Source organism: Xenia sp. Carnegie-2017, unplaced genomic scaffold (assembly GCF_021976095.1).
Source record: "Xenia sp. Carnegie-2017 unplaced genomic scaffold, XeniaSp_v1 HiC_scaffold_22, whole genome shotgun sequence".
NCBI classification, from domain to species: Eukaryota; Metazoa; Cnidaria; class Anthozoa; order Malacalcyonacea; family Xeniidae; genus Xenia; species Xenia sp. Carnegie-2017.
In genome coordinates, this window is record NW_025813485.1 from 10,443,960 (window position 1) to 10,469,708 (window position 25,749).

Here is a 25,749-nt window from a genome sequence, read left to right on the forward strand (position 1 = left end):
AACACGCCCCTGCTTTACACTGGCATTAAAGAACTTTCCCCATATTCGATAATTTAGAGGTATGTAATTATGTGCGTAATTGTGAAAATTTTAAACGTGTTCGCAATTCCTGTATATCGTTCACTAGATTTAAATTTTAACTAAACAATTTTTTATCGTTCTAATAACTTAGCCTATTTTTTAGAAAATTGGTCTAACACATTTAACGTTCAAATTTTCTGTTGAAACCACTATGTGTGAACAAACGTTAATGAAATATTACGATCATATTTATGATTTTAATTTTTTGAGAAGCCTGCGTATTTTACCGATGATGACATGATGTACTTGTTGAAACGCTTAGAATAAAAGATTTTTTCTTTTTTACGGAGTGTCAATTGCTTTGTGTTTTATGAAATAGAAATATTTTGCTCAAGTCGTAATTGTTAACGGTTGCATGGCATGTGACTTTGCGCAAACCGATACTATAAGTCGAATAATTGTCTTCACAAATTATTTTGTACATTATATGCTGCAGACATGATACATAGCCGCCTCATCTGTAAGCTTCTGTTTTTGATTTATATTTTACTATTCCGCAGGAGATGCTGATTTTTCTAAAGATGTTGCGCAGCTGTTAAAAGATAAGTCAGTTTATATTTCAGGTAATGTACAGATCTTTTTACCTTCACCCACAAAATAACTGCGAAACTCTTTCTTAGTGAAAACGGGCCAAGTAAAATAATGTCAAACGTCAACGTTCTTTAGGGGGATTTGACAAGAATGGTTCTCCTTTGATCATTTTCCCGCAATCAGAGAATAAGATCGATGAGGCGAATATCGAAGGGATTTTTCATTATCTAGTTCAAAGATTTGGGTAACTATGACGCTTTTTTCGATGTTATTCGACTTTTTCTATTTATGCAATTTATTATGGGGCTTTTGTGCAATGCCGTTTAGATTGTCAAAAATATCTAAAATAAACGGTGTTCATTGAGATTATTTTTGACGACATGCAAATTGCAATTATTGTTATCTTTTTGTCTACGTAATATTTTGCTAATATAAATAGTAATGTAGAGTAGCTATTTGTCGTTTTAAGTCTACTTTCCAAATTTAAATATTTTTGTAAATAGTGTAAGCTAATTCATTTTCTATGGAAAAACATAGTAGGCATTTTTGAAGAGCACATTTTTGAGCACAGTCAAATTTCCCTCCGCAAATCCCAGGAATTTTGCTAAGAGCAAACCTTCTTTGGTCACAGTTGAAATCACAGTTAATGATAAAGAGACAAGTATGCTTCTAAGCTGGGATGATGGAACTGCTTGTATATAATACGCGAGCACACCAACTATCTCATTAATAATTGGCTTCCAAACTATAAGATACCGTACGCGTGCTCTATTTTAGTAAATTACAATAACGAGTAAGAAATCTTTTACCAGTCTTGAGCCATAATTCTTCATAAGTCTTCCAGCTATGATATGGATTTAGAGGAAAACGATTCCATTTCCCTCAAAGGTAACATGAGAACAAAAACATTTATTGTTTGAAACATTTGAAACAAAATTTGGAACATTATTGCTGCTAATTTGAGAAAAAACGTTATTTTCAAAAGTTTTAGAAAAATTTAACATATAATTTGCTATCAACTATAACAGCGAAATTTTGAAATTTGAAAATTAGTGTTGATTTTAGCTATTTAATGCCTCTGTAACGTCTTCAAGCGTCATAAATTGCTGTGTTTGGCATGGTAAAGCGAAAAAGAACTGATTCGATGTCTTGATTTGCTTTGTAAGTCACGTGTTCACAAACTTTTGGCACTCATAAAACTGTTTTTCTCCAAAACATTCTAGATAATTATAAAACTTCACCTCTAACAAAAAAATTATGTTCCTACTACATAACTCTGTGACTCAAGTTGCCTTCGATTCTTTTCCCCAATAAATGCTCATTTTCAAATAAATATGAGCAATATACATGAAGGCTGTATTCTTTAAGTGAAATAATTTTTGGGAGAGGGACATTTAAGAATTTTATTGTTCTTGTGAAATTTTATTCACGGCTTGATAAACGTAGTTTTGCTAGCTTTTTATTCAAAAAGAAAACGAATATTTACCTAAGTTTTACTGAAATTTCTTAAGATAAATTAAAGAATTAAGAAACGTTTATACCACCTCATTGCTATGCAAATTTTCATTACAAACATGCATGTCCTCATTATTTCATATACAAATGGTTTCATTCTTTCTTAAGTTAATCGTTTCACTCTTTGTTTTGCAGTCCTGATGAGAGAGAAAAGGGTTTTGCTGCTTTAATTGATCGTCGCTCAGAGAAGTGGATGTCTGTGCAATTTGTCCTTGATCAACTTATGGTAATAAATTTTCAGATATTGTATGTTGATTCCCTTATCATTTAATTAAGTTGTTTATGCGCAGTTGTGTATGATTAAGTTCAAAATCAGTCTTTATTGTGTTGTTCTTCACCCTTCAGAGTGCATAATTTCATCTTACGAGAACCATTTGTTCAATAAGTACTATAACTGATAAAACTAGAACTTTCTTTCGATAATCGCTAATTCGTATACTCGAAAATAAGATTTCCGTGCGTTCTCTGGGACTATTTTCACATAAGCTACGAGTGCTTTACGTTCCAAGGCATAGCTTCTCTCTCCAGCACTACACGCTACAGAGTATATTTCCATATTTGTGAGAACATTATTTTAAAATCATTCAGAGTATGATTATGACGTTATATCCTTTGAATGAAACAGTGTGCTTGAAATCGTCGCTTTCAGATAAAAATGTACAAAATAACATGCAGTTTTATGTTTTTAATTATACCATATATTACCAGTACAGCGCCGCAAAACGTTAAATGGGGGTAGGAATGGGGATAGGGGGGCAAACGCTCATAAATACATAACATAAATCCGTTTAAGACAATAGATTTTAAATTAAATGAGATATGCATTGGATAAAATTGAAATTGAGTCGAAGCAGGTCGTTGGGCTGATGTTTTCGTGAAATGAATGTCATATGAATGTACATTCATATGAATATACATTCATATGACATTCATTTCACGAGAAAACATCAGCCCAACAATATTGACCTGCTCACCACTGTGTGACTTCATAGCTCAGTGGTCAGAGCACTGCACCGGCACCGCAGAGGTCATGGGTTCGAATCCCGTTAAGTCGCCTGATTTTTTCAGGTCCTGAGACGATTGCTTAAATTGTCCAGCTAAGTGCGAAGATCATATCTCATTTAATTTCAAACACCGCACTGCATTAAACATTCATATGACAATAGATTTTGATGGAACTTAATATGGCGTGCAATACATCAATGTATAAAATAGTAAATAGTATAAAATTTTTTGAAGTGAATAAAAGTGCTCAATACCATAGAGCGTATATATATAATAAAAGAAATTAAAATTCTCAAAATTTTGCCAAAGCAATCTCCAGGCATCTAATGATACAAAAACGGTTGTCTCTTGCTTTGCTATTTGATTGCTGACGCGTGCGGTAATTTAAAACTTTGCGCGAGTGGATATACTTCATGTACAGTTTACTGCGTTTATTCCAAAGATTGTTTTTATCACGATGAATAATTTCAAGTTTCTTGTTTGTACATATGCTGCAATATTTTCCTAAAGGCTTGATGGAATGAGTCTGGGGTAGAATGATCATTTAATTTAAAACTTCTCGCTGTACAATTATTCTGTGTTGTTCTTGCATTTCACATTGGTAAATGACTTCTTATGGTTTCTGTAGCGCTCCTTAAACGCTCAACAACTTTTAAGGACGGCAACAACGCTCAACAAAATCAAGTGCATATAGTAATCTTTGAGCGAATGACCTAAATATTGCCCTCCTGTGGCTGGTTGTTATTTTCTTGAGAGAATTTTATTCTGCAATTTAGTCATTACAGTGTCACCGTAAATGTTTTCTTGAACTTTCTTTTCGCTTTATCAACATTTGCAAACACGACAATATTTTGCCGTATTTTAAGATTTTTACAAAAGCCAACTGTTTTTTCTTGATTTTAAAGACCTTTCTATAGTTCGCTCGCATGCCATTACAAAGTAATTGATTAAACTTTATTTGTTATATGGCAAGCATCACTTTTGGTAAAACGGTACGTTTTGATTGGTTCATAAGCATGTTTGCCGGTCCATTATTTTCCCGTTATTGACCACGGTTCAATACGCGCAATTTTTCGATAAAATGTAAAACTTCGTGCAGCAATCATCAAAACGGAAAAAAAATAAAACAAAAAACCATGAACGAATATGAGCCTATGAAAAAACATTCGGAACGGGAGTTTAACTATTCAGACAACACAATTTCTGGCCTCTAGCTTGTATGCAGGCTTATAAAAATATATTACTTTTCGCAAGAAGTTATCTAATGAAATAAGATGAAAAAGCAAAAACTTTTAATGATTCCATTTACTTTGATGCATTTGTTAAGATATAAATATCACGCAAAAAACATAAACAATATAGCATTAAGTAGATATGACACATGTCATATTAAGTGACATTCAGAACTTGTTATGGTAATATCGTTGTTCGCAGATACTTAACTTGTTATTTTGTTCAAGAATAAAAATCCTAATATTTCACAAATTTTCCGAGCGTTATTGCAGAATCTCGAATAATTTAACAGGTTATGGGCCCAGGAGCGTTTGAGTTTCTGTTTATGACGGCAAATACGGAAAGTATATGAGATATCGCGATTTCATGAGAATATAACTTACATAAGTGCGAAATATTGAATATGGCGACTTCGGGAAATGACGAAGCATTTACACGGATCGAAAAGTTCAATGGCCAAAACTTTCACCTTTGGAAGTTTAAGATGCAGATGATACTTGAAGAGAAGGATCTCTGGCAAATAGTTATCGGCGATGAGGTAGAACCTAATGGTGAAGGAACTAATGATACTCAGCGTCGACAATATCAAAGGCGGGAAAGGAAGGCATTTGCAACAATATGTTTGTCTCTCGGCGATGAACAGCTATCTCTCGTTCGATCAGCGCGTACTGCAAAAGATGCTTGGGCGAAATTAGAAAGTCATTATGAAGTCAAATCTTTGGCCAATAAGTTATTTTTGCGAAAGAAATATTTCACTACAAGTATGGGTCCTGATGATTCCATGACCGAACATCTCAACAAGATGAAGGATATTGCAAGTCAATTAGAAGCATTGGGTGCGTCTGTTTCTGAGGAAGATCAAGTGGCGACACTCCTTTGTAGTTTACCTGATTCGTACAGTGGCTTAATAACAGCATTGGAATCTAGAGCGGATGACTTATCATTAGAATTCGTTACTGCTAGACTTCTTCATGAAGAACAGAAACGTAAAGAATCCAACGAATGTAAGGATATTGGTGAGAAAGTACTACTATGTCAAAAGTCCAAAAACGACAAACTAAAGAATACCAAATTAAAAAGAAAAGGTAAATGCCATAACTGCGGGTTACCTGGACATTGGGCTAGAGAATGTCGCAAACCCAAACAAAATCAGCAAATTGACAATAGAAATAAAAGGGAAGAAGCATCCTACGGAGCCACAGCTCAGAATTCGTCATTGTTTACAGATAACAAAGAATCTGCATGGTACATTGATTCAGGTGCATCATCTCATATGTCATATAATAAGGACATCATGGTTGATTTCATCCCATTCAAATTCCCTGAAAAGGTAAAGCTAGGAGATGACAGAATAGTTCAAGCACTGAGAAAAGGAAATGTACACATTGAGATTAAGTCTAAGAAGAAGTATGAACCAAGAAGATTGGTTGACGTTCTATATGTTCCAGATTTAGGAAAAAATCTCTTCTCAGTTAGTGCTACCGCAAAACGGGAATATTCAGTTGAATTTAATCAACACACTTGCTTGATACTTGATCAAAATGGATCTATATCTGGATCAGGAAGAATGATGAATAACCTGTATGTTCTTGATGTTAAAGAAGAACAGGATGATTTGAAGCATGCGAATGTTTCTACAAGTGATACTAGCGAAGAAATATGGCATCAACGGTATGGCCATCTAAGCCTGAAGAATTTACGTCTACTTCGAGATCAAAAGTTAGTTAAAGGTCTTAATTTTCAATCCGATGATCACTTTGAAGTTTGTGAAGGATGTGCACAAGGAAAGCAGATACGAGCAACCTTTCCTCGAGAACCTGCAACGCGTGCTAAAGATGTACTTGATCTTGTCCATAGCGATGTTTGTGGACCGATGGAAGAAACAAGTCTTGGTGGAAATAAATATTTCATAACATTTATTGATGATAAATCAAGGTAAACAACAGTCTACTTTATGAAGAGTAAGGATGAAGCTTTTGAAAAATTTAAAGAGTTTGAAGCAATAGTGACTAATCTCACCAACAAGAAAATTAAAGTACTTCGATCAGATAACGGTGGTGAGTACACTTGTCACATGTTTGAAAAATATCTAAAGGATAAGGGAATTCAGCATCAATTCAGTGTTCCAAGAACGCCACAACAGAATGGAGTTTCTGAAAGAATGAACAGAACCATTCAAGAAGCTGCACGATCTATGCTGAACAACGCAAATCTACCAAAGAAATTCTGGGCTGAAGCAGTTCATACTGCAGTCATCTTAAGAAATCGAAGTCCTACTGTATCTGTGAACGGAGTTACACCTTACGAATGTTTCTATTCTAAGAAACCTGATTTTTCACATCTGAAAATTTTTGGTTGCACAGCTTACATGCACGTTCCTAAGGAAACAAGGAAGAAATGGGACTCCAAAACCAAGAAATGCACATTTGTTGGGTACAGCCTCACAAGTAAAGGTTATCGACTCTACGACGCTTCAACTGGTAAAATTCACATATCAAGAGACGTGTTATTTGACGTAAGCTCATTTGATCGACGAAAGAAATCTACTATAGTAATACATGGATATGATAAAGATACTGTGACCGAAAAACAGAATGATGAACTATTTGAAGACAATGAAGAACATGAAGTCAATGAAGAAATGGAAGATAGTTCTAACAACAGTATGACAGATGAACAACAACCACGACGATCAGCACGAATACAGAAATCTCCTGATAGACATGTTTTGGTGATCACAGGTAATTGGTGGCAGAACAATTTTGCTAACATTGATGATGAATCTATCCGTCACGATGAACCACTCAACATTAATGAAGCTTTTCATAGTCCAGATAAGGCGAAATGGAAACAAGCAATGGACAATGAATATTCCTCCCACATAAAAGACAATACTTGGACATTGGTTGATTTACCTAAAGATCGTAAAGCCATAGATTCTCGATGGATATTCAAAGTAAAGTACAAAGCAGACGGTTCAATTGAACTGCATAAAGCTCGGTTAGTTGCTAAAGGATACTTACAAGAATATGGTTTAGATTATGAAGACACATTTTCTCCAGTAGCAAAATATACATCAATTCGCTCTCTCTTGGCAATTGCTAATCAGTTAGATTTGGACGTACACGAAATGGATGTTTCAACGGCATTTCTGAACGGCGAACTGAAAGAGGAAATATACATGAAGCAACCTGAAGGATATGCGAAAAAGGGACAAGAACAGAAGGTCTGTAAATTAAACAAAAGCATATATGGCTTTAAGCAATCTTCGCGATGCTGGTTCGATACCATCGTTCAGTTCTTAAAGAAATCTAGTTACGTTCAATCCAATTCTGATCCGTGCCTGTACATTAAACGAAAGGGAGATAACATGCTTTTAGCGTTATACGTCGATGATTTGATTCTTGCAAGTAACAACAAGAAAATGCTAGAAGAGGAGAAAGGTATTTTAAAGAAACGCTTTGAAATGAAAGATCTAGGTGAAATTCATTTCTGTCTTGGCATTCAAATTCAACGAGACAAGGAAAAGAAACAAATGCGACTTCATCAATCAAAGTATTTGACGAATTTATGGAAGAGATTTGGAATGCAAGACTGCAAACCTGTTGCAACCCCCGTTGAGCTCGGAACCAAGTTGTTGAATAATGGAGAGCCAATGAACATAACCAAATATCAAGCATTAATTGGTGCATTAACGTATGCAGTTACAGCGACAAGACCAGACCTGGCACAAGCACTTTCAACAGTTAATCAATTCTGTGCTAACCCTAGCCAAAACCATTGGAATGCTGCCAAACCTATTTTACGTTACATTAAAGGTACGATTAACTACGGCATTTGCTTTGATGGACATAAGGAATCTGAAGTCAAATTAAGTGGATTTGTTGATGCTGATTGGGGATGTGATCCAAATAATCGAAAATCACATTCAGGATACCTATTCATGATTTGTGGTGGATTGGAAAGTTGGGCAAGCAAAAAGCAAAGTATTGTAGCTCTCTCATCTACTGAAGCTGAGTATGTTGCAGCATCACAAGCATGTCAAGAAGCAATATGGTTAAGAGGATTACCACGTGATTTAAACTTCACTCAAAATAAACCAACTATCATAACAGAGGATAATCAAGGAGCAATAAGTTTGTCAAAAAATCCGAAGTACCATCCAAGAACGAAACACATTGACATAAAATATCATTTCATTCGCGACAAAGTACTGAAGAAAGAAATAGCACTTGAGTATTGTACGTCACAACAAATGGTTGCTGATATGTTAACGAAACCATTAGGAAAAACTGTATTTCAACGAATGAGATCTAATATGGGAGTAACAAACATTTAAAGGAGTAGTGATTAGTTTATATTTTTCGAAAGGGAGTGTTAAGATATAAATATCACGCAAAAAACATAAACAATATAGCATTAAGTAGATATGACACATGTCATCTTAAGTGACGTTCAAAACTTGTTATGGTAATATAGTTGTTCGCAGATACTTAACTTGTTATTTTGTTCAAGAATAAAAATCCTAATATTTCACACATTTTCCGAGCGTTATTGCAGAATCTCGAATAATTTAACAGCATTCTGATATTGAAAGCGTACAAAGTTCTTTTGCAATGTAATAAAACTAGGTTTTGTAATGCAGAACGCGATGTTACCAAATGCACCAAATTGCTTGAATCTTTTAGGTTTTTTCCCGATGATTAATTTTTGTGTGCCAGGCATGTTTTTGAAGAACATTTAACAACATTATTATCACTGGGATGAAATCTTTCATTTTCAAAAATTTTCATTCCTGCTGTACCAGAGATCGAAAACTGTGTGCATGCTCTGGTTTACATTGTCTAACAAAAGATTATTTTGCCAATAATGGAGATGATCTTTTGAATAAGTTCTTGCTAGTACATACATCTTAATAATAGTTGTTGGAAGGTTTGGTGGCCACAATCTCTTTTCTTCATTTTTGCATGCTATTGGCATCTTGCTCTTTAAGTGCCTTCTAGTGGCAACAATTTAAAGTTGTTTTCTTTGGAGACACTTTTGTAAAAGTGACTGCACAGCAAGAGATATTTAATTATACCTTAAATTTTGTAAATAAAGCAACTGAGTGAATAAGTCATCAACAGAGAAATTTTCCTGTTACTGTTGGCCAATTTGACCGAGAAATGAGCTTGTGGCCTATTTTGAAGCTGCATTGTATTAGAAATTGCATAATCCATGTTTAAAAAATATATTCCGCATAAAGTTCTCTTAATCAAGTTGACATTCAATGTAAAATAAAGATTTATTCTTAACAAAGCAAATCGAGAAAAACAAGAAAACATACAAAACATCTTTTAAAATAGCATTGCATGTAAAGCAATCGTTGCTTGTATCAGAACATATTGCAAAACTTGTTTCGGAAAACGCACGGAAACTTTATTTTAAAAGCTTTTTTTCTAACCTCATTTCATTTCCATCTTTATCATTGATCTCTATGTATGAACTGGATTTATAGCATAAACAATATAAATTTTAATAAACACGAAATTGTTTCCTTTGTGCGCACATTTGGATCCTGTACATTTGTTTTATTGACAATGCCTGAAGCTGAAGTTTTTAGTCCGAAACAACCTTCGCAGGCTAATCAAAAACCTAAATTATATTTCACTTCGGTGAATAATACCAGAAACTCGATAGGGCTTGTTTTTAGATTCAATTGGCTTCTGATTGTTCCCTATTTATCATGGCGGTTATTACAGTGTTAAGTACATTACTTGAATTTGCTAGCTATTATCCATTGCCGGAACAGCCTTGCGTATCCTGCTTGAGTCACATGATACTTCTCAACTAAACATTATACTTTGATTTTTCTATTGATTTAGCGGTTTTTCCCTGCCACAGTTGTCATTAAAAATGCGTATGTCATCAAGCCGCAAGGATTTTTTCAAAAGTTTTCTAGAAGTAGATTTCGATCAGATGAATCATATGACTTCCAGGTACGAAGTGTTGTTTGTTTTCATGAAGGTACTTTTTGAGACTCGTCGGCAACAATATATTGCGCAAAATATGCGAAAAAGAGCGAGAGTAAAATTTAAGGAAACATTTTGTAACCCCAATCTCCACTTAGTCAGCTCAAGCAGACTTCACTTTATTTCATTATATGCCAAATCTAGCAATATCTTGATTTGGTAGTGTTCGCTTGCATTTTTTATTCGATTGCTTAATTGATTGAATACATGTTTTATGTGATGAACACTAACCAGCCAGCCGGCCAGAATTCATATACTTGCTGTGGGAATATTGCTTTGAAAGCTCATTAACCTGAATGTGATTAAGTTAAACGTTTAGCTCATAATATGTTTTTCAGGTCACCATTCTGAATGACATCAATGCTTTGTATGAATATGTGGACAAGAGTCAGCTCACACCATGTCTCGGTGGCTCACTTAAGTACAATCATCAAGAGTGGGTTGAAAACAGAATTGTAAGTATGACATGTCCAAAATTCTCATGACAGCAGTTACTTGCAGTTTCAATTTCCGTGTTTTGATGGCTTGATCGAAACAGCTTGCGATGGTCATAAATGCATAAAGTTGCTTGTAAACATTTGAAAATCTTATTACAAGCTTGCGTAATGAATCAAGATGCCAGTGAACTATATCTTTATGAAACTTACGTTGGTCATGTTGGATCATGATGAATATAAAATTGCTTATTCGTGTATGTAGAGTTTACTGAACTTATAGCTTAGGAGTAAAAGTGTTCACTTACGGTAAATTTATTCAAGATGTTGAACATTTAACAACAACAAAACTCGTGCCCAATTTGCAGAAAATAATAATAATATTCATGTACGGCAAGTCTGAGCAACAATGTGTGCTAAGTGCTCGAAAGACGTTTTGCAGTTGGCACAGTCAACAGCAGTCATGTTCGATGGGTTTATGGAAACTTATACATAATTTATCCTTCTGAGATGATATTTTGTGCTGAGAATTTTTTCTAAATTCTTTCGAAAATAATTAAAATGCATCATATGACTTGATAAAATTAGGTTTAAATGGTAAATAATCGATGGTGTTGTGTCTAAAATGTTCTGCAACATCCATTATGGTTCTTTCAGGCCATTGATAGGTTCCGTGACAGTTGTGACGATATCGCCTCTCGTTTGGTAACTTTAAAGCAGATATTCGATAAGACAAATTTGTCTTCTAACTACCAAGAAATGGAATTCATGTTGAATACTCATGGCCAAATGTGGTTTGATGTTTGTGACCACATTAACAGGACACTTAAGACTGGTGAAACGCTGCTAAAACTCATGAAGGTAAATTAACATTGATTTTTGGCTTTTGTTTTCTCAATTCATGTTTTATTACTTAAGCATCTTCCCAACCTGAGACTAAAAGCTAAATGCAAAAAAAATGTCATTAAGTAGCCTCATAAAGTTATATAATCCAAAATTGAATTAACTGTGCAATTAAGTGTTGATAACGTAAACATTTTTTCATAGTACAATGTATACAGATGTTTATATACCTCGAGTTTGATTTTTTGCTTGTACTGATATTTACGCAAGTCTGCATTAAGTATTTTATTTTCTAGACCAGCAAAACTATTTCATAGAAAAAAACAACGCCTTGTGGAAATTTTCACTGAAAAAATATGAATGAAATCATTTGCACCAATCACTGCTGTTAAATACACTAGAATAAACTGCAAAAATGAAATTTTCTTTCTGTCGTCAGGCAGCTGTTTGCCTGTATATACCTAAAGCTTATTCTTCCTTTCTATTAGCCCTTCCTTTCTATGTCAATCTGGATTTTTTCTTTGTGATCGAATTTTTTTTCCGACATGAAAATTGTCTGAGGCTAATGGTGTTGCAGTACGCTATATTATACAGCCATGATTACGTTTTACTCAAACTATCTTAATTACATATGAAAATATTCTCTAAGGGCGACGAAGATTCACTTGAGCGGAAAGTGTCTTCTTCCTTGGCAAACTCTCAAAACAGTATTGCCGATTTGCAGCTGCTAGTTGATAAAATGTCTCGAGTAAAGAATAAGTTCGAGGAAGTGTGGCAGTTCCATGAAAGTTGGGTCGCTCAAACTTTGCAGTACAACCTTTTTGAGAAAGAGTTTTGTGAGGTTAGTTATTTGCAAGTAAAACTAGTTATTTTAGGCTAAAAAATCCTGTAAAAAATTTATCGTAGTTTTGACAAAGTTGATTTTGTTGCTTATTTTTGCTTATCACATATAATAATAATATAAAACACTATCTTGGCTGCCTGTTTAATTTATTAACGTTTTCATGTTTGAAAATAGACATGTTTCCATGACATGTCTATTTTCAAAAAACTTGTCGTTTACATTAAATGTGCTTATTAGCGTTTAATGACCATGATCACTTTCATTTATCGTATTTGCTCTTTGCGAAATAGATAAGAAATATGCTTATGGATGCACAGAAAAAACTTTTGAGAATGAAAGAGCTTGGTGATTCTGTCACCACGGCAAAGGAACTGAAGATTGACACAGAATCTCTCAAGGATGAAGCAAAGGTTTGAATTTGTCTCGAATATCGTATTTGTTTGAGCGCCGTCCCCAAAAGAGCGCCTTCAGCCATTGAGCGCAGCATACTCAAACATTATTATTTAAAGAGCGCATCCCCCGAATGAGCGCTGCACTAACTATTTTCAAATGCATGATTAATCAATACACCATCAAAATTGAACAAGACGCTAACACAAAAAAAAACAAATCTAAAATCAACCTCAGAAATTTATTTTCTTGTAAAACATAGCAAAAACGTGTTTAATTGTCGTTAAATATTCTTGTTACAATGCACAATTGAAAGATCTTTTTAAAGAGGTCAACCACTGATTGAGCGCCCCTCCCGAATGCGCCCGCAGCTGTTTTAGGAATTTGAAGAGCTCTTCGGCGGTCAAACAAATGAAAACGTTACTTCAAGGTGTTAGAGCATATGATCCAAGCATGAGCCAATACCAGCGCTGTGGAACTTAAACACGGATGATTTCTTTTATTTAAACAATATTAGAAATCTGGCTAAATGTATGACGTTTTTACGTTGAAATCGTGGATATAGACTGCTCATTTCCTTTGAAAAATGCTTGCAGAGGAACTGCGGAATATCGAAGTTACTTTTATTTTTTTTGGGGAGGTGTGGAATTAAGTTCATATATTCATGTTTTTTGGTCTGTTTGAAAAATGTGTGAACGAAGATGCATTACGCGCTAATCACAGCGTGACGGCCATTTTGTGGATCGAGAAAATGGCAGGTTTTCTTATGGTAGTGAATGCAACTTACAGACAAACAATAATTAATGTAAAATAGAGTTTTTAATCAATATTTTTATAATGATAATTAATGCGCAGCTTGTATTGCAGTAATAAAAATTGCCAATGCAAAAATAAGAATATAATGAAAGAATTTTATTGGCGTTTTGTCGCAACGCGTGACATCTTCAGAATGATGGTATAAAGTTAGAAAATAGGAATATAAATGAAGTATATACAATGTATGAATAAATTAAGTAGTGAAAGAGAGATTAACCAATCATAGGATGCTAGAAGAAGGGTTTTTATTGAGATAAGGCTTAAGATTCGAAATAAGTAAGCTATCGCAAACTAATAGTTCAAGATTGGAAGTAGAATGCGAGGAAGATACTTGTGTTCGCACTTAAGGAGCTTGTCCGAACACAACTAACTAAAATCTGCTCGTCTGCTTTCCCCCACTTATAACTTCGCTTTATTTTGCGCTCTGGTTGCCGACTGCCCAATATCTTTCCTTTCAAAGACCGTATTCTAACACTCCAGCGATCTCATGTGGTTTACAAATTTACGTGTCAATGTGGAGCTTTGTATGTGTGCCAAATACGGTGCTTCTTTTTTTACGAATTTTTTACGAATACACGAATTTTAGGATATTTGGGAGTCTCGCCTTCTGGTTCGTTTTACTTCGAACCTCGAACTACTAGTTCGTGAAAGCTTACTTATTTCGCATCTTCAACATGAACTCAACGAAAACTCTTCCTCCACTCCGTTGTCACTCCTTATGATTTGGTCAATTTCTCTTTTACAACTTAATTTATTCATGCATCGTAAATAATCTTATTTTTACAATTGCAATTCATATTGTTGCAATGAGATGGACATAAATGTCATTATACGATTACGTTTACCGACTGGAAAATCTTTCGCCACTGTCATAACTGATCAATGTTTTTTTGCCAAGTTTTGAGATAAATTAGTGATGAAATTGAATTTATTGTTCTGCAAACTCATAGACTGACCATGTTAACATAAAAAAAAGCGTGCAATGCACCATGGTTGATACACATTGTTTAAATCCTTAGTCACATTGATTTCAATAAAAACTAATGAACTAGAACATGCATATATGATACCCCCACCACCACCACTTATTTATCGTCAGCGATCTTTGTTCTAATAGAGCATACTTTCATCTCAAAATTTTGCGGGGTAAAAACATGTAAGCCCCATTTTTGTTTCAATTCTTATACGTTGAATTGTTTGCAAAACCTAAATGAACAATCTCTGTTAAGATTGTGGAAGAAAAACTAACGGACTTGTGCAAGAGTGGTGATGAAATGATTAATAAAACCAACTACCATTCGAAAATTATAAAGCTGATGTGTGACGAACTTCAGGATTCAAACAAAGATTTTCAGAAGAAAATCGAAGAGCGAATATATAATTTGGATAAATCAGCTGAAGTTCACGAATTCTTAACTCAGGTAAACTGGTGACATAGACACATAGATTGGCATTCACGGGTTAAAAACAGAGAGCTAAATATTGTTCATACGAAGTGCTTTTCCTTAGCTGTTAATGATTTTTGTGAATTGTGAATGAAAGACCATGAAACGTGTTTGATTATTTTTAGTTTACGCTTAATTATTCAGAATTCAATAAGGGACTCGAATTTGTTGCCAACATGATCTGTCAAATATCGTGTATTAGAATGAATGATTCTACGATAAACTAACTTTTATAAGGTTCGTATATGGTGCGATGCCGGACACAACATTCTAGCTTCACAGCATGATCTGGCTTCAAAGATCGTCGAAGATTTTTTTAGCAAGTCACAAGATTTTGATATGAGTAGAATACAAAAGACAGTAAAAGAACTGGGTAACAAAACATTGATGGAACAAGCTCAAATGGCTTTAAAGCGTATCAGTGAAGTAACTGAAATGATAAGGAACAGACTTAACAAAGAGTCAAGGTATACAAACGAATAATTAATTTGAGAATGAAAAAGTGCCTTACTGTTAGTGCACGATTACATATTCAGTGTTTTAGTTTTACATATTAATTAGAATTAAGTCCGTTTTTTATATTTTCTATAGCTTTTATGAGATGCTATCGTTTGATTTTTGACATTGCTGCTTAATATGCCCGTTTAAACTGCTTGTTCTTTATGATTATCATGCTGTTCTGAAAAGTTTAATACTCTCAAATAATGTTATATTGACTTTAAGTTCAAAGAAAATGGCAGCAAAAATACCTGTACAAAGTAGTGCACCTGTACTTTCTTTAAACAACCCAACACATCAAACTGCAAGATCACCTCCAACATCAAAGATAAACGAAGGCGTCAGTCCTTTGTCAAATTTAAAGAAAGGTAAATATGTAGTGACAATTTATGCAGAAATGTTGCAAGGTTTAAAGTAATAAGGGCGGCGAAAGATTGATAATTGGGGGGGGGGGTTGAAAAATTAAAGTGTATAACCGTAATCCCAATATCTAAACAATGAGTGATCTTTATACTGATATAATGAAGCAAACATCGTTTTTGTGCAAATTATCAAATAACAAAATTACATTTGTTTTAATGCTTGCAGTGCTATATAATGTTGCTTTAAAATTCGATTTTGTTTTAAAGAAAATACTAAATTCTATAAATTTTAAATATCAATCTTCTTTTAAAGAAAATACTAAAGGACAAAAATCCAGAAGTTCCAAAACACAACGATGTCCTATATCAATCGTAGTAGCATCTGACTTATCAACTATCAATAACTTTCAAGTTGGACCTGAAGAACGTCCGCGTTCCGTCTTCATGGATAGTCCTCGTGATGTTGACGTGGAGGATGATGCAGTTTTATTGACAAAACGAGCCCAAGTAAGTAACATATCAAACAGATATCGTTATATCACTACTTACCATTATATCAAAGAAATGCGAAATTGATAGATTTAACAATTTAGCCAGTAGGATGAGACCAGCTGTCCAATACACACGTAATTTTTCAACAAATGTAAAAAAATTTGCAAAAGCAAACAGCAAAAGTTTTACAAACGTAAAAAGCGAAACAAACATGTACGTATGCGAGTTGGAGGAAGATCACTCAAATAGTGAGTTTTAATTTCTGGACGACATAATTTTATTGGTTCATTTTTATGACTACTGCATTGTTGCTTGGATTTTTACGATTTATATTATGCCTTCGTTGAGAAAACGCTCATTCGTTTGTTTTCCTTCTCAATCAAGTCATAAAGATCGTACGCATTCATCAAACTCAAAGTAATCTGTTGATTCACATGTATCACACCAAGCATACAATCAGGTACATAGCCAGAGAGATAATTGGGTGGGGGTGCATATTCATATATTTTTTGTTAATCCGTAAAAAACAATGAATTTCAAAGGAAACTTATATGGCATGTCATGCATATGTGAATATTAGCCCCACCAATTATTTTTCCAGCTACGCGCCTACATACAATGTTTTCAAAGAAAGAGTATGTTATTGTAGCTGTGTTTTGCATTTATTTTGACAATAGTCTATTGGGTAATGAAACTATGATGAAAGTGAAAGTACAAATTCAGTTTGTGAAATGCTCTAACTTTATTCTGTTTTGTTTATGCTTATAAAGGTAATGAATGAACTTGTTGAAACAGAGAAAGTTTATGTAAGGGATCTTCAGGACGTGGTGGAAGGCTACATGAAACAATATAAAGACAGTAGTCCCAACATACCACAAGAGCTTAAGAGTAAAAAAGGAATTATATTTGGAAACATTCACGAGATTTATGTATTTCACCGTAACGTTTTTTTACTCGATCTTGAGAAGTGTGCCAATCAGCCTTTGCTTGTCGGCGAAGTGTTTTTGGCGAAAGAAAAGGAGTTTCAAATGTACGCAACGTATTGTAAGAACAAACCAAGCTCAGATGCACTCAAAAATGAGTGCGCTAAGGTGGATTTCTTTGTGGAATGTCAGAAAAGTCTAGGTCATCTGCTACCTTTGCATGCTTACCTTTTGAAACCTATCCAGAGAATCACAAAATACCAGTTGCTCTTAAAACAGATGATAAAGTACTCACAAACGAGGCAGGCGAGCTTAAAAAGTTTAAAAAACGCTTTGAAAGCGATGATGAAAGTTTTACAAAATTTAAATGACGTTATGCATGCTATGTACATTCGTGGCTTCCTTGGAAGTTTAGGCCGTCAAGGCAAGCTTCTGATACAGGATAGTTTTTATGTATGGCAGTCTAGAAAGAAATTCATCGCTCAAGCTAAAGGCAAACCTCGACAGGTTTTCCTTTACGAGAAGGTCATCATCATTACGAAGCGTGACGACGAAGCTCCAAAGGACAATGTATCGTATCAATTCGAAAGCAGCTTGGAGGTAAGAGTACTTAATTTTTGACCCGGTAACTTAACAGGAAAAATTACTGTCCTTGAGGCCCGTTCACACGATCCGATTTGTCGTATCTGATTTTGTTGGATCCAAAAAAACGGATCGTGTTAACACATATGAAGTGAGCTTCCGACAGTCGAATCCTTCATTCTGAAAAATCGGATGAAAATAGAGCTTGCTCAATTTTCATCCAACAAGATGGAAGAAAGCCGCGACTAGTCCCGGACCTCTCACTCTTCATACTAACCAAATTTCATTAGGTGCAAAACATTACAAGTGAAAGTCTTGAAAACAAGAACAAAAATACGCAAACCATATCCATAAATGTACTGGTGTCATAAATGCCTTCTCCCACGACTACAAATATCTAAACGAATATAAATATCAACAAAATTATCGGACCGTCTGAACAAGCAACCAAAAATCGGAACCGAAACAATCGGATCCGACAAGTCAGATCGTGTGAACGGGACTTTAGTAACGCAAATGGCTGTATTCAAGGCTTCCACCATATTTAATTCGTTCCCACTTTAAATCAATGATTATATGAGCAAGTTTTTTAAAAGGATAACAGACAGAGCTTTTCTCCCATGTGATTGCATAGCGTGTGATTTCTTAACTTCATATTCTTTCTTTGCTATCGTGTGCTACCATGACTTCTCAATTCTGGTTGGTTTAGAACAGTGCAATTCATCGTAAATACCAGTGCAAAAAAAAGGAAATACAGTGCAATTTATTTTTGAAAAATGCGCTCCTGATTGGTTCGTCGAACAAAGAAATGATCTTAGAGACAATAAAAATAAACCATTTCAAAGGCGGGAAAGCTAAATTACTGTAAACAAAGCAATTATAAGGGCTAGCGTAAGTTTTAAGCAGATTTTCTTTGGCGAACGAGTTTACAGTTCACCGTTTGCAAGATGTTTCTGGATGAAAATATGAGCTCGCAAGTTTTTCAAAGACTTCAAACTGCACTCGTCCTTCGGACTCGTGCATGTAATAACAACAAAAGAAAACATGATTTTGAAGTATGTAAATTACCTCTTCCCCAAAGTCTTGTCTAACACAAAGGCTTCAACAAACGAGGACTTTACCATTCTAAAATAAATGTTGAAAGAAAGTCAACTGCTACAGTTTTATAAGATCCTTTATTTATGACAGTAAAAAAATGTGTCGTAGCTATAAGCACTTTAAAAGGTCCAACTCGTGATCGTTCATAAGCAAAACGTTTGGCACAGTTTACATGCTTACAGCTTTTTACGTACATGTGACACCTACAGTATTTAACACATGCAGGGATATATAAATTATAATCCGTAATCACAATTGATTTCAATATGTAGAAACAATTAAAATAGAATATGTATATGTGAATACTATTCTCCTCCTGTGCCGAGTCATCGATCTTCCGCAGTCCCTAACCATGCAACAAATTTTCTCTCTTTCTCGTATAGAATCACAATCAAACTTCAACTTAAGTCCCATCTGTCCGAGTTTAATTGTTGAAATCCACCTTCTTTTACTTGTATTTTGTATTCGTGCTTTCACAGTTAATCGCCGTTGGTTTAACTGAAACAGTTAAAAAAGATCCTCTAAAGTTTGGGCTCTCACACAACAAATCACTATTTTACACTTTACAGGTAAGTTTTTTTGCACTGTTTACTTATTATATTTATACAGATATACTTTGCACATCAACATGCATGGTTGAACGTACCTGTAAAATTGTTTTATGTTGTGAACTTGAACGTAATAAAAAAGTCCTACGACGTTGGAAATGTTGCTCGTCATTTACAGAACAGAACCAGTTATTCTGCACGTTTTAGCACTAGCTAATTACTAACAGATTGTAATAATTTATATTGTAATTTGTACATTATAGGCACCATCAGAAGACATAAAAAAACACTGGGTGCAAGAAATTCGACTCTTACTTCAATCACAGTTCTCTCAAGTCAAAAGTAAATTAATACTTCTCATTCTTTTTATTTTTATTTTAATTTAATTTACAGGTATGACTTGACTATATTCATAAAACCACTTTTGACAAATTTATAGTAATATAAAAGTTTCTGCTGTTTAAGTATTTTTGTATTTTAACAGTTAGATAGAGCGTAGTGTAGCCAATAAAATTAAAGCATTTGCATGCAATAGAATACTCAATACAAGTATGATTTTGATAATACTATTTAGGGTTATGTAGAACATATATAACTGTTGAGATATGCTGAGTTATTTCATGTTCATTTTTTGCTCTTAGTTGGCTCAGCTTTTAAAATTGCGTGTGCTTCAATGTTTTTACATTGTCAACAACAAAGCATAAATTAAATGCACATATTTTGAAGACAGTGTTAGTCGTTTATAACTGGTTTTTGTTTGTAGAATCTAAATCGCTATCGATGCCGCTGGAGTTAAATCATAAAGTGGACCATTCGTTAAGTAGGTAAGAGCTAGCCTTGGAAAGATGTTAACGTATTTTTTTACTTTATCCTGCGCCTGATACGATCTTCTTCACTTACTTAAATGGTCTGTTTAAGTCTAAGTAGCTATATACCATTGTGCAAACTTCGGGCTATCGGCGTATTAGCTCGCGTACCTATATTTTTGTACTTGCACGCGAAGTTTTCTGTTTGCAACAAGAAGATTTTTATCTTTTATTGCGCCTTAGATAACAAATTTTAAATATATATTTAGGGCAAGTGTCTGATTGCTTGTGTTACTTTCATTTAAGGGTTTCCAATAACAATGACGAAGCGTGCAATGATGTTTTGACGAAAAGCATCGAGGGGAATGATGAATACAATAACCGTGATGAAAACGATTGGTCTGACGATGAGGATGAAAACGCTATGGTATTAGAATTATGATTGTTACAAAATGTCACTGAAAAGCATGCCAGTTAACTGTATCGTAGCCAGTCTGAACGTTTTAGTTCTGCCATTAACATTATAGAAAAGTTTAGTTCTGCCATTAACATTATACAAAATAAAGTCGAAAATTTACAGTTTACTTCTCGTCTTGTTTTGATTCATATTTTGCAATCTCAAGATGTCTTGTTTCTTCGGAATTTGTTTTATATTAACATTATCGTTATTAAAAATTCATTAGAATTATATAAATTCGTTTTTGCAGTATGTGAACATTGAGTAGGCTGTAAAAACTTATGAAGCAATATTAGGATTATCATGTAAGAAAGATACTTTCATCACCACAAAATCGTTTCAGTGTGTAACTTAAAACTCTCTCACATGAGTGTCTATAGCCGCTTAAAATTCAGGGGCGGATTTAGCTTCAAGCAAAATAAATTACTTTACCGCATCGATTAGTTAACTTTTATTCTTTAGAAAATTATAACCAATGACTTTGTTATAAAGGTGTTTTGAATTTAAAATTAGCTGTGATGATTTATTTTGCCTATAGCTGGATCCGCTACTTCTTAAAATCGGAGGAAACCATCATGCCATTCAGATAGAGTCATAATAAAAAACTATGTATATACAACCCATTTGGATTTAGTCAATTTAAGATGTACTAATGTCTATTTCTTTTCAATAGAATAGCAAAGAGCGGTATTTTGGAGCACCTGTTATTTATCGTGGTATTATGGACTACACATCCACTGAAACAACAGAGCTCAGCTTTTTGCATGGTGAGATTTTACATGTCCTAAGAGTTGGCGACGGTGGATGGTGGTACGCAAGATCGCAAAAGACGTCTGACGAAGGCTGGGTTCCAGGAAGTCATTTGGAAAAATGGGATGAATATATGCAATGATTTTAAAAGTTTAATTTGAAGTTGAACATGATATATATGCTCAATATTAGCCAAGTATACCAATAATGAATTTTCTTTTACAGCAGGTCTTAACTAATTTTTCACTTCACACTAATTTCGAACAATTTTCAGTTTTAATTTTCCTACTTAATAATATCATACGTATGAATGGAAAAAATAAACTGCTATTTTTATAGAAAAAAATTTATGCCTATATTTTTCATCTTGGGGGCTGATTACATGAGCCTAGTAGCCGGGATTCAGCCGAGCGTTAAATGATTTTGGCAATTGGAAACGATTCAATACTTATCATCCGATAAATCTTCTCAAGCGATTTCACAATATTCTGATTTAATAACTTCTCAAAACATTTAAAATTGAAACAACCAATTTGAGAATTACAACCAGAATGACGTGTGGTGCTTCGCAAACAGCTGTAATTTTTAACCTTGAAGTTTTGGCTCTTTTCAATCTCTTGAAATCATCAGGCTAGCTCGCTATCCGGGCCAGCTCGCCTCCATACAATCAGGCCCTTACAGACGACAAAAACATTAAAATAATGCAAAAGACAGTCCACTTTTGACACAAACTTCTATAATGAATATCCAACTATTAAAATTTATCTTTTTGAAAGAAAGATCTTAGAGTGTGTGTGTATAGAACGACGCTAATGAGTGCTAAACCCGTACTGCACAGAAAATGATAGTGTAGTTTTTAGTTGGATATAAACCTAAAACTTAAAGAATTTATTATTTGAGGAATTAACTATTTGAGGAATTACCTTAGTTGAACTAAGAATAGAATCACATTTATTACCCCGTAAATTAGTTTTTCTTGGTAGTAAAAGCTTTTGTCATTAATATGAAAGGTGGAGAAGATGTTTGCGATCAACTAAGCCACGTATGCGCTCTGCGTACCTATTCTTAAGTACTTATGCGCCAGATTTTCTGCACGCAAAAAGTTTTCATATTTTATTGCGTCATAAATAATAAATTTTATTTATCTTATTAATTTTTTAGAAAATTTATTGTTTTTCACAGACTTCGCATTTTCTAAAATGGGCATTTCTTCAAGGAAAATGGGTAATTCTAAAACCTAAAAAGGGCAGCTCTAAATATTAAGTCTTGTAGAAAATATGTTGAATTACTCAAACATAAAATAGTCAAAACATTCATATTTATTATCTTATAAACAAATGACCTCGATGTATAAATAAACTAATACTTGAATATACTTTTTCAAGATAACGTCTTTTTTGATGTGTGTCATATTAAATACGCTGCAAAAAGTTATGAAGCAATTTTAGGACAAAAGATTATCATCTATAGTGAAGATACTTTTATCACCACAAAACGTTCCAGCCTATAACAAAAATCTCTCACATGAGTGTTTAAAGCAGCCTAAAATATGACAAAACCATCATGCCATGCTGACGATGCTGATAGAATCATAATACCAAACTATCTATCTACAACCTATTGCTTAACAATATTCGGATTTCGTCAATTTTCCAATGTGTATTTCTTTCGATGCAGAATAATAAAGAACCGTACACTGAGGTCCCAGTTATTTATCGTGGTATTATACATCCACTTGAACAGCAGAGCTCGGTTTTTCCATGGTGATATTTTATATGTCCTAAGAGTTAGTGACGGAGGATGGTGTTATGCGAAATAACAAAGGACGTCTGTGGAAGGCTGGATTCCAGGAAATCATTTCGAAAAATAGGATGAAGATATGCAATAACATTAAAAATTCGATTTATAGTTGAACATGATATATATGCTTAACATTGGCCAGGAAAAAACAATATCAACAATGAATTTTCTTTTAAAGCAGGTTTTAATTAATTTTTCCCTAAGGCAACATTTTGAACAATTTTCTGCTTTGATTTTGAACGATTGAATAAATGAATACACGAATGAATAGATAAAATAAAATGCAAAAGTTTGGTGGCTCAATTTTTCACTATAGAGACAACAAAAACATTAAATTAAGGTTAAAAACAATTAACTTTTGACATTAAAACTACCCAACAAATATCAAACATATAAAAAGAGCGTCGAAAGATATGCCTATAGAACGCAAATGTGTGCTGAACTTGTACATGATTTAAAATATTAATGTAGTTTTTAGTGGGATGTAAACACCAAGAATTAATTGATCTATAAGTTAGAGGAAATTTTGTAAGAAAAAGCTTTTGTCATTAATATGAAAAGTGGAGGAGGTGTTGGAGCTGTATACATCTCAAAGTATTGTTTCGTTTTGTAAGACTGCACAATCCACTTTCAAAATGCACAGTTGCACAATGCATGAAGTACGATTCTTAAGGATATTGGAATAGATGCGAATATTTACACCATATTTTATACATAGTGCGCTGGCCATGTATTATACATATCATTCCAATTAAAAAAAACATGGCGGCAGTTGTAAGTAAAAAAGATTTCCAAAATTGCAATCGTGTGAAATTAAAGAATTAATAAAGAATGCAAAGAATAAAATCAAAACAGCTAGCACTGTTTTTTTTTGTGAATGTTTTTCACAGTTAGGCTGCGTAACAAGGCTTTTTTGAAGCGATGGAGAGTAAACATCTCTAAGTATATTATTACTCAGTAACAGTAGTTTCTCGTGCAATTACGTGTAATCATGCACCCGTGAGATTTGCTGCAGTCTTTAAAAACTCACGCGTGCATGTTTATCCGTAATTGTACTCGAAACTATTTTATTATCTATACTAATATAAATTGAGTAAATTTTTCATTTATAATATTAAGAATAATATGATACTCGGAATAATAGCGATTCTCGCTACACTAAACAATTAAAATAGAGCTATATACACACGACAGTGTCCTTTATCTAACAATTCAGTCTATTTGAAACATTATTGAGTGAACGAGGTGACTATCCTTGTGAACTGTTCTTTCGAGAGATCATCGGGCAAACAACAAAATGAAATCAGTTCCACTTTTAGTTGATTCCATTTATGCATGCGATTGGTAACTAAATTCCAATAGCATTTCTTCACTGATACCGAGATTTTCATTTTGCTCTGGCGTGCGTTCATAATGCATGGTTTTCATGTTTGGATCATCTTCGGGTGCGTACACATTCTACGAGAAGAAGCGTGGGCATGTTAAGCAATAAAAATTGGTTTTTCAATCATTCTATCCATGCATGCAGCAAATGGACCGACATTTTTGGTCAATTATCTGCGCAATAAATCAAACAAAAAAATCGCCGCAAACACTTTTTAGGGTTAGGTAAGTAGCTAATGAGTTCATGTGAGTTTCTTTGGCGTACATGGCAAGCAAAAACGTTTGCTATATCTTGGTTTAAAAAATTAATATTTAACCAACTGCAAAATATTGACAGCCCTACTAGCGTAACCTGAGGCAAAGTGCGACACCGGGGCAAAGTGCGACATTTCCCATTGAATATAAAATATCTGAGCCGTTAAACGAAGCTTTAGCTTAAGAGTCAGTCAGTACCTTCCCAATGCAGCATGTATGTCATGTAAGCAAAGTAAAATTTAAGTTATTGTTATAAACGGAGAAAGTATGCCGGCCGTCAAATGAAGACACTTTACGAGCGAATTCTAATTGTTTCATTGAGTTGACAGGTATGTTGAAAGATATTGTATATGGCAGATGCTGGTGATAGTTATAGTTTGGATCTTGTTGCTTGAACTGAAACATCGTTTCATTAAAAAATGCCTTAGACGACATTCATGTTTGAGATTTAAAAACTGTACTCACATGGGGAAAGTGAGACACTCGCCATATTGAGTAATGATCATAAGATAATATGTGTCCAGTGTCCTTTAATTTGTGTTTTTGCATGTATGTTGTTATATTTAAAGTGCTTATCTCACAATTTTTTTTTCGAATTTTCTGATTGAGGTAAAAAAATCATTGTAAAAGTTATTTTACAATTTTCT

General features: G+C 34.0%; 2 protein-coding genes across 3 annotated transcripts in view; one reads left to right on the plus strand and one right to left on the minus strand.

The window, feature by feature from the left end:
• Positions 1–22,010, plus strand: part of LOC124446142 (guanine nucleotide exchange factor DBS-like) — a 43,197-nt gene extending 21,187 nt beyond the window's left edge. The window contains exons 3-20 of one of the 2 annotated variants that reach the window (XM_046996959.1): positions 582–644; positions 748–856; positions 2,263–2,353; positions 10,230–10,343; positions 10,715–10,831; positions 11,468–11,671; positions 12,303–12,494; positions 12,788–12,907; positions 14,933–15,124; positions 15,386–15,615; positions 15,872–16,014; positions 16,322–16,515; positions 17,271–18,023; positions 19,583–19,672; positions 19,915–19,993; positions 20,415–20,475; positions 20,764–20,884; positions 21,588–22,010. In XM_046996959.1, the coding sequence (XP_046852915.1) occupies positions 582–644; positions 748–856; positions 2,263–2,353; positions 10,230–10,343; positions 10,715–10,831; positions 11,468–11,671; positions 12,303–12,494; positions 12,788–12,907; positions 14,933–15,124; positions 15,386–15,615; positions 15,872–16,014; positions 16,322–16,515; positions 17,271–18,023; positions 19,583–19,672; positions 19,915–19,993; positions 20,415–20,475; positions 20,764–20,884; positions 21,588–21,806 (3,092 nt within the window). In that variant the 3' untranslated portion in view covers positions 21,807–22,010. The remainder of the gene's footprint in view (positions 1–581; positions 645–747; positions 857–2,262; positions 2,354–10,229; positions 10,344–10,714; positions 10,832–11,467; positions 11,672–12,302; positions 12,495–12,787; positions 12,908–14,932; positions 15,125–15,385; positions 15,616–15,871; positions 16,015–16,321; positions 16,516–17,270; positions 18,024–19,582; positions 19,673–19,914; positions 19,994–20,414; positions 20,476–20,763; positions 20,885–21,587) is intronic. The other variant, XM_046996961.1, reaches the window with a different exon arrangement.
• Positions 22,011–24,411: 2,401 nt separating this feature from the next.
• The window catches only part of LOC124445457 (zinc finger protein ZPR1-like), a 28,962-nt gene continuing 27,624 nt past the window's right edge, over positions 24,412–25,749 (minus strand). The window contains exon 13 of the mRNA XM_046996181.1: positions 24,412–24,922. Coding sequence (XP_046852137.1) covers positions 24,794–24,922 — 129 coding nt within the window. The 3' untranslated portion in view covers positions 24,412–24,793. The remainder of the gene's footprint in view (positions 24,923–25,749) is intronic.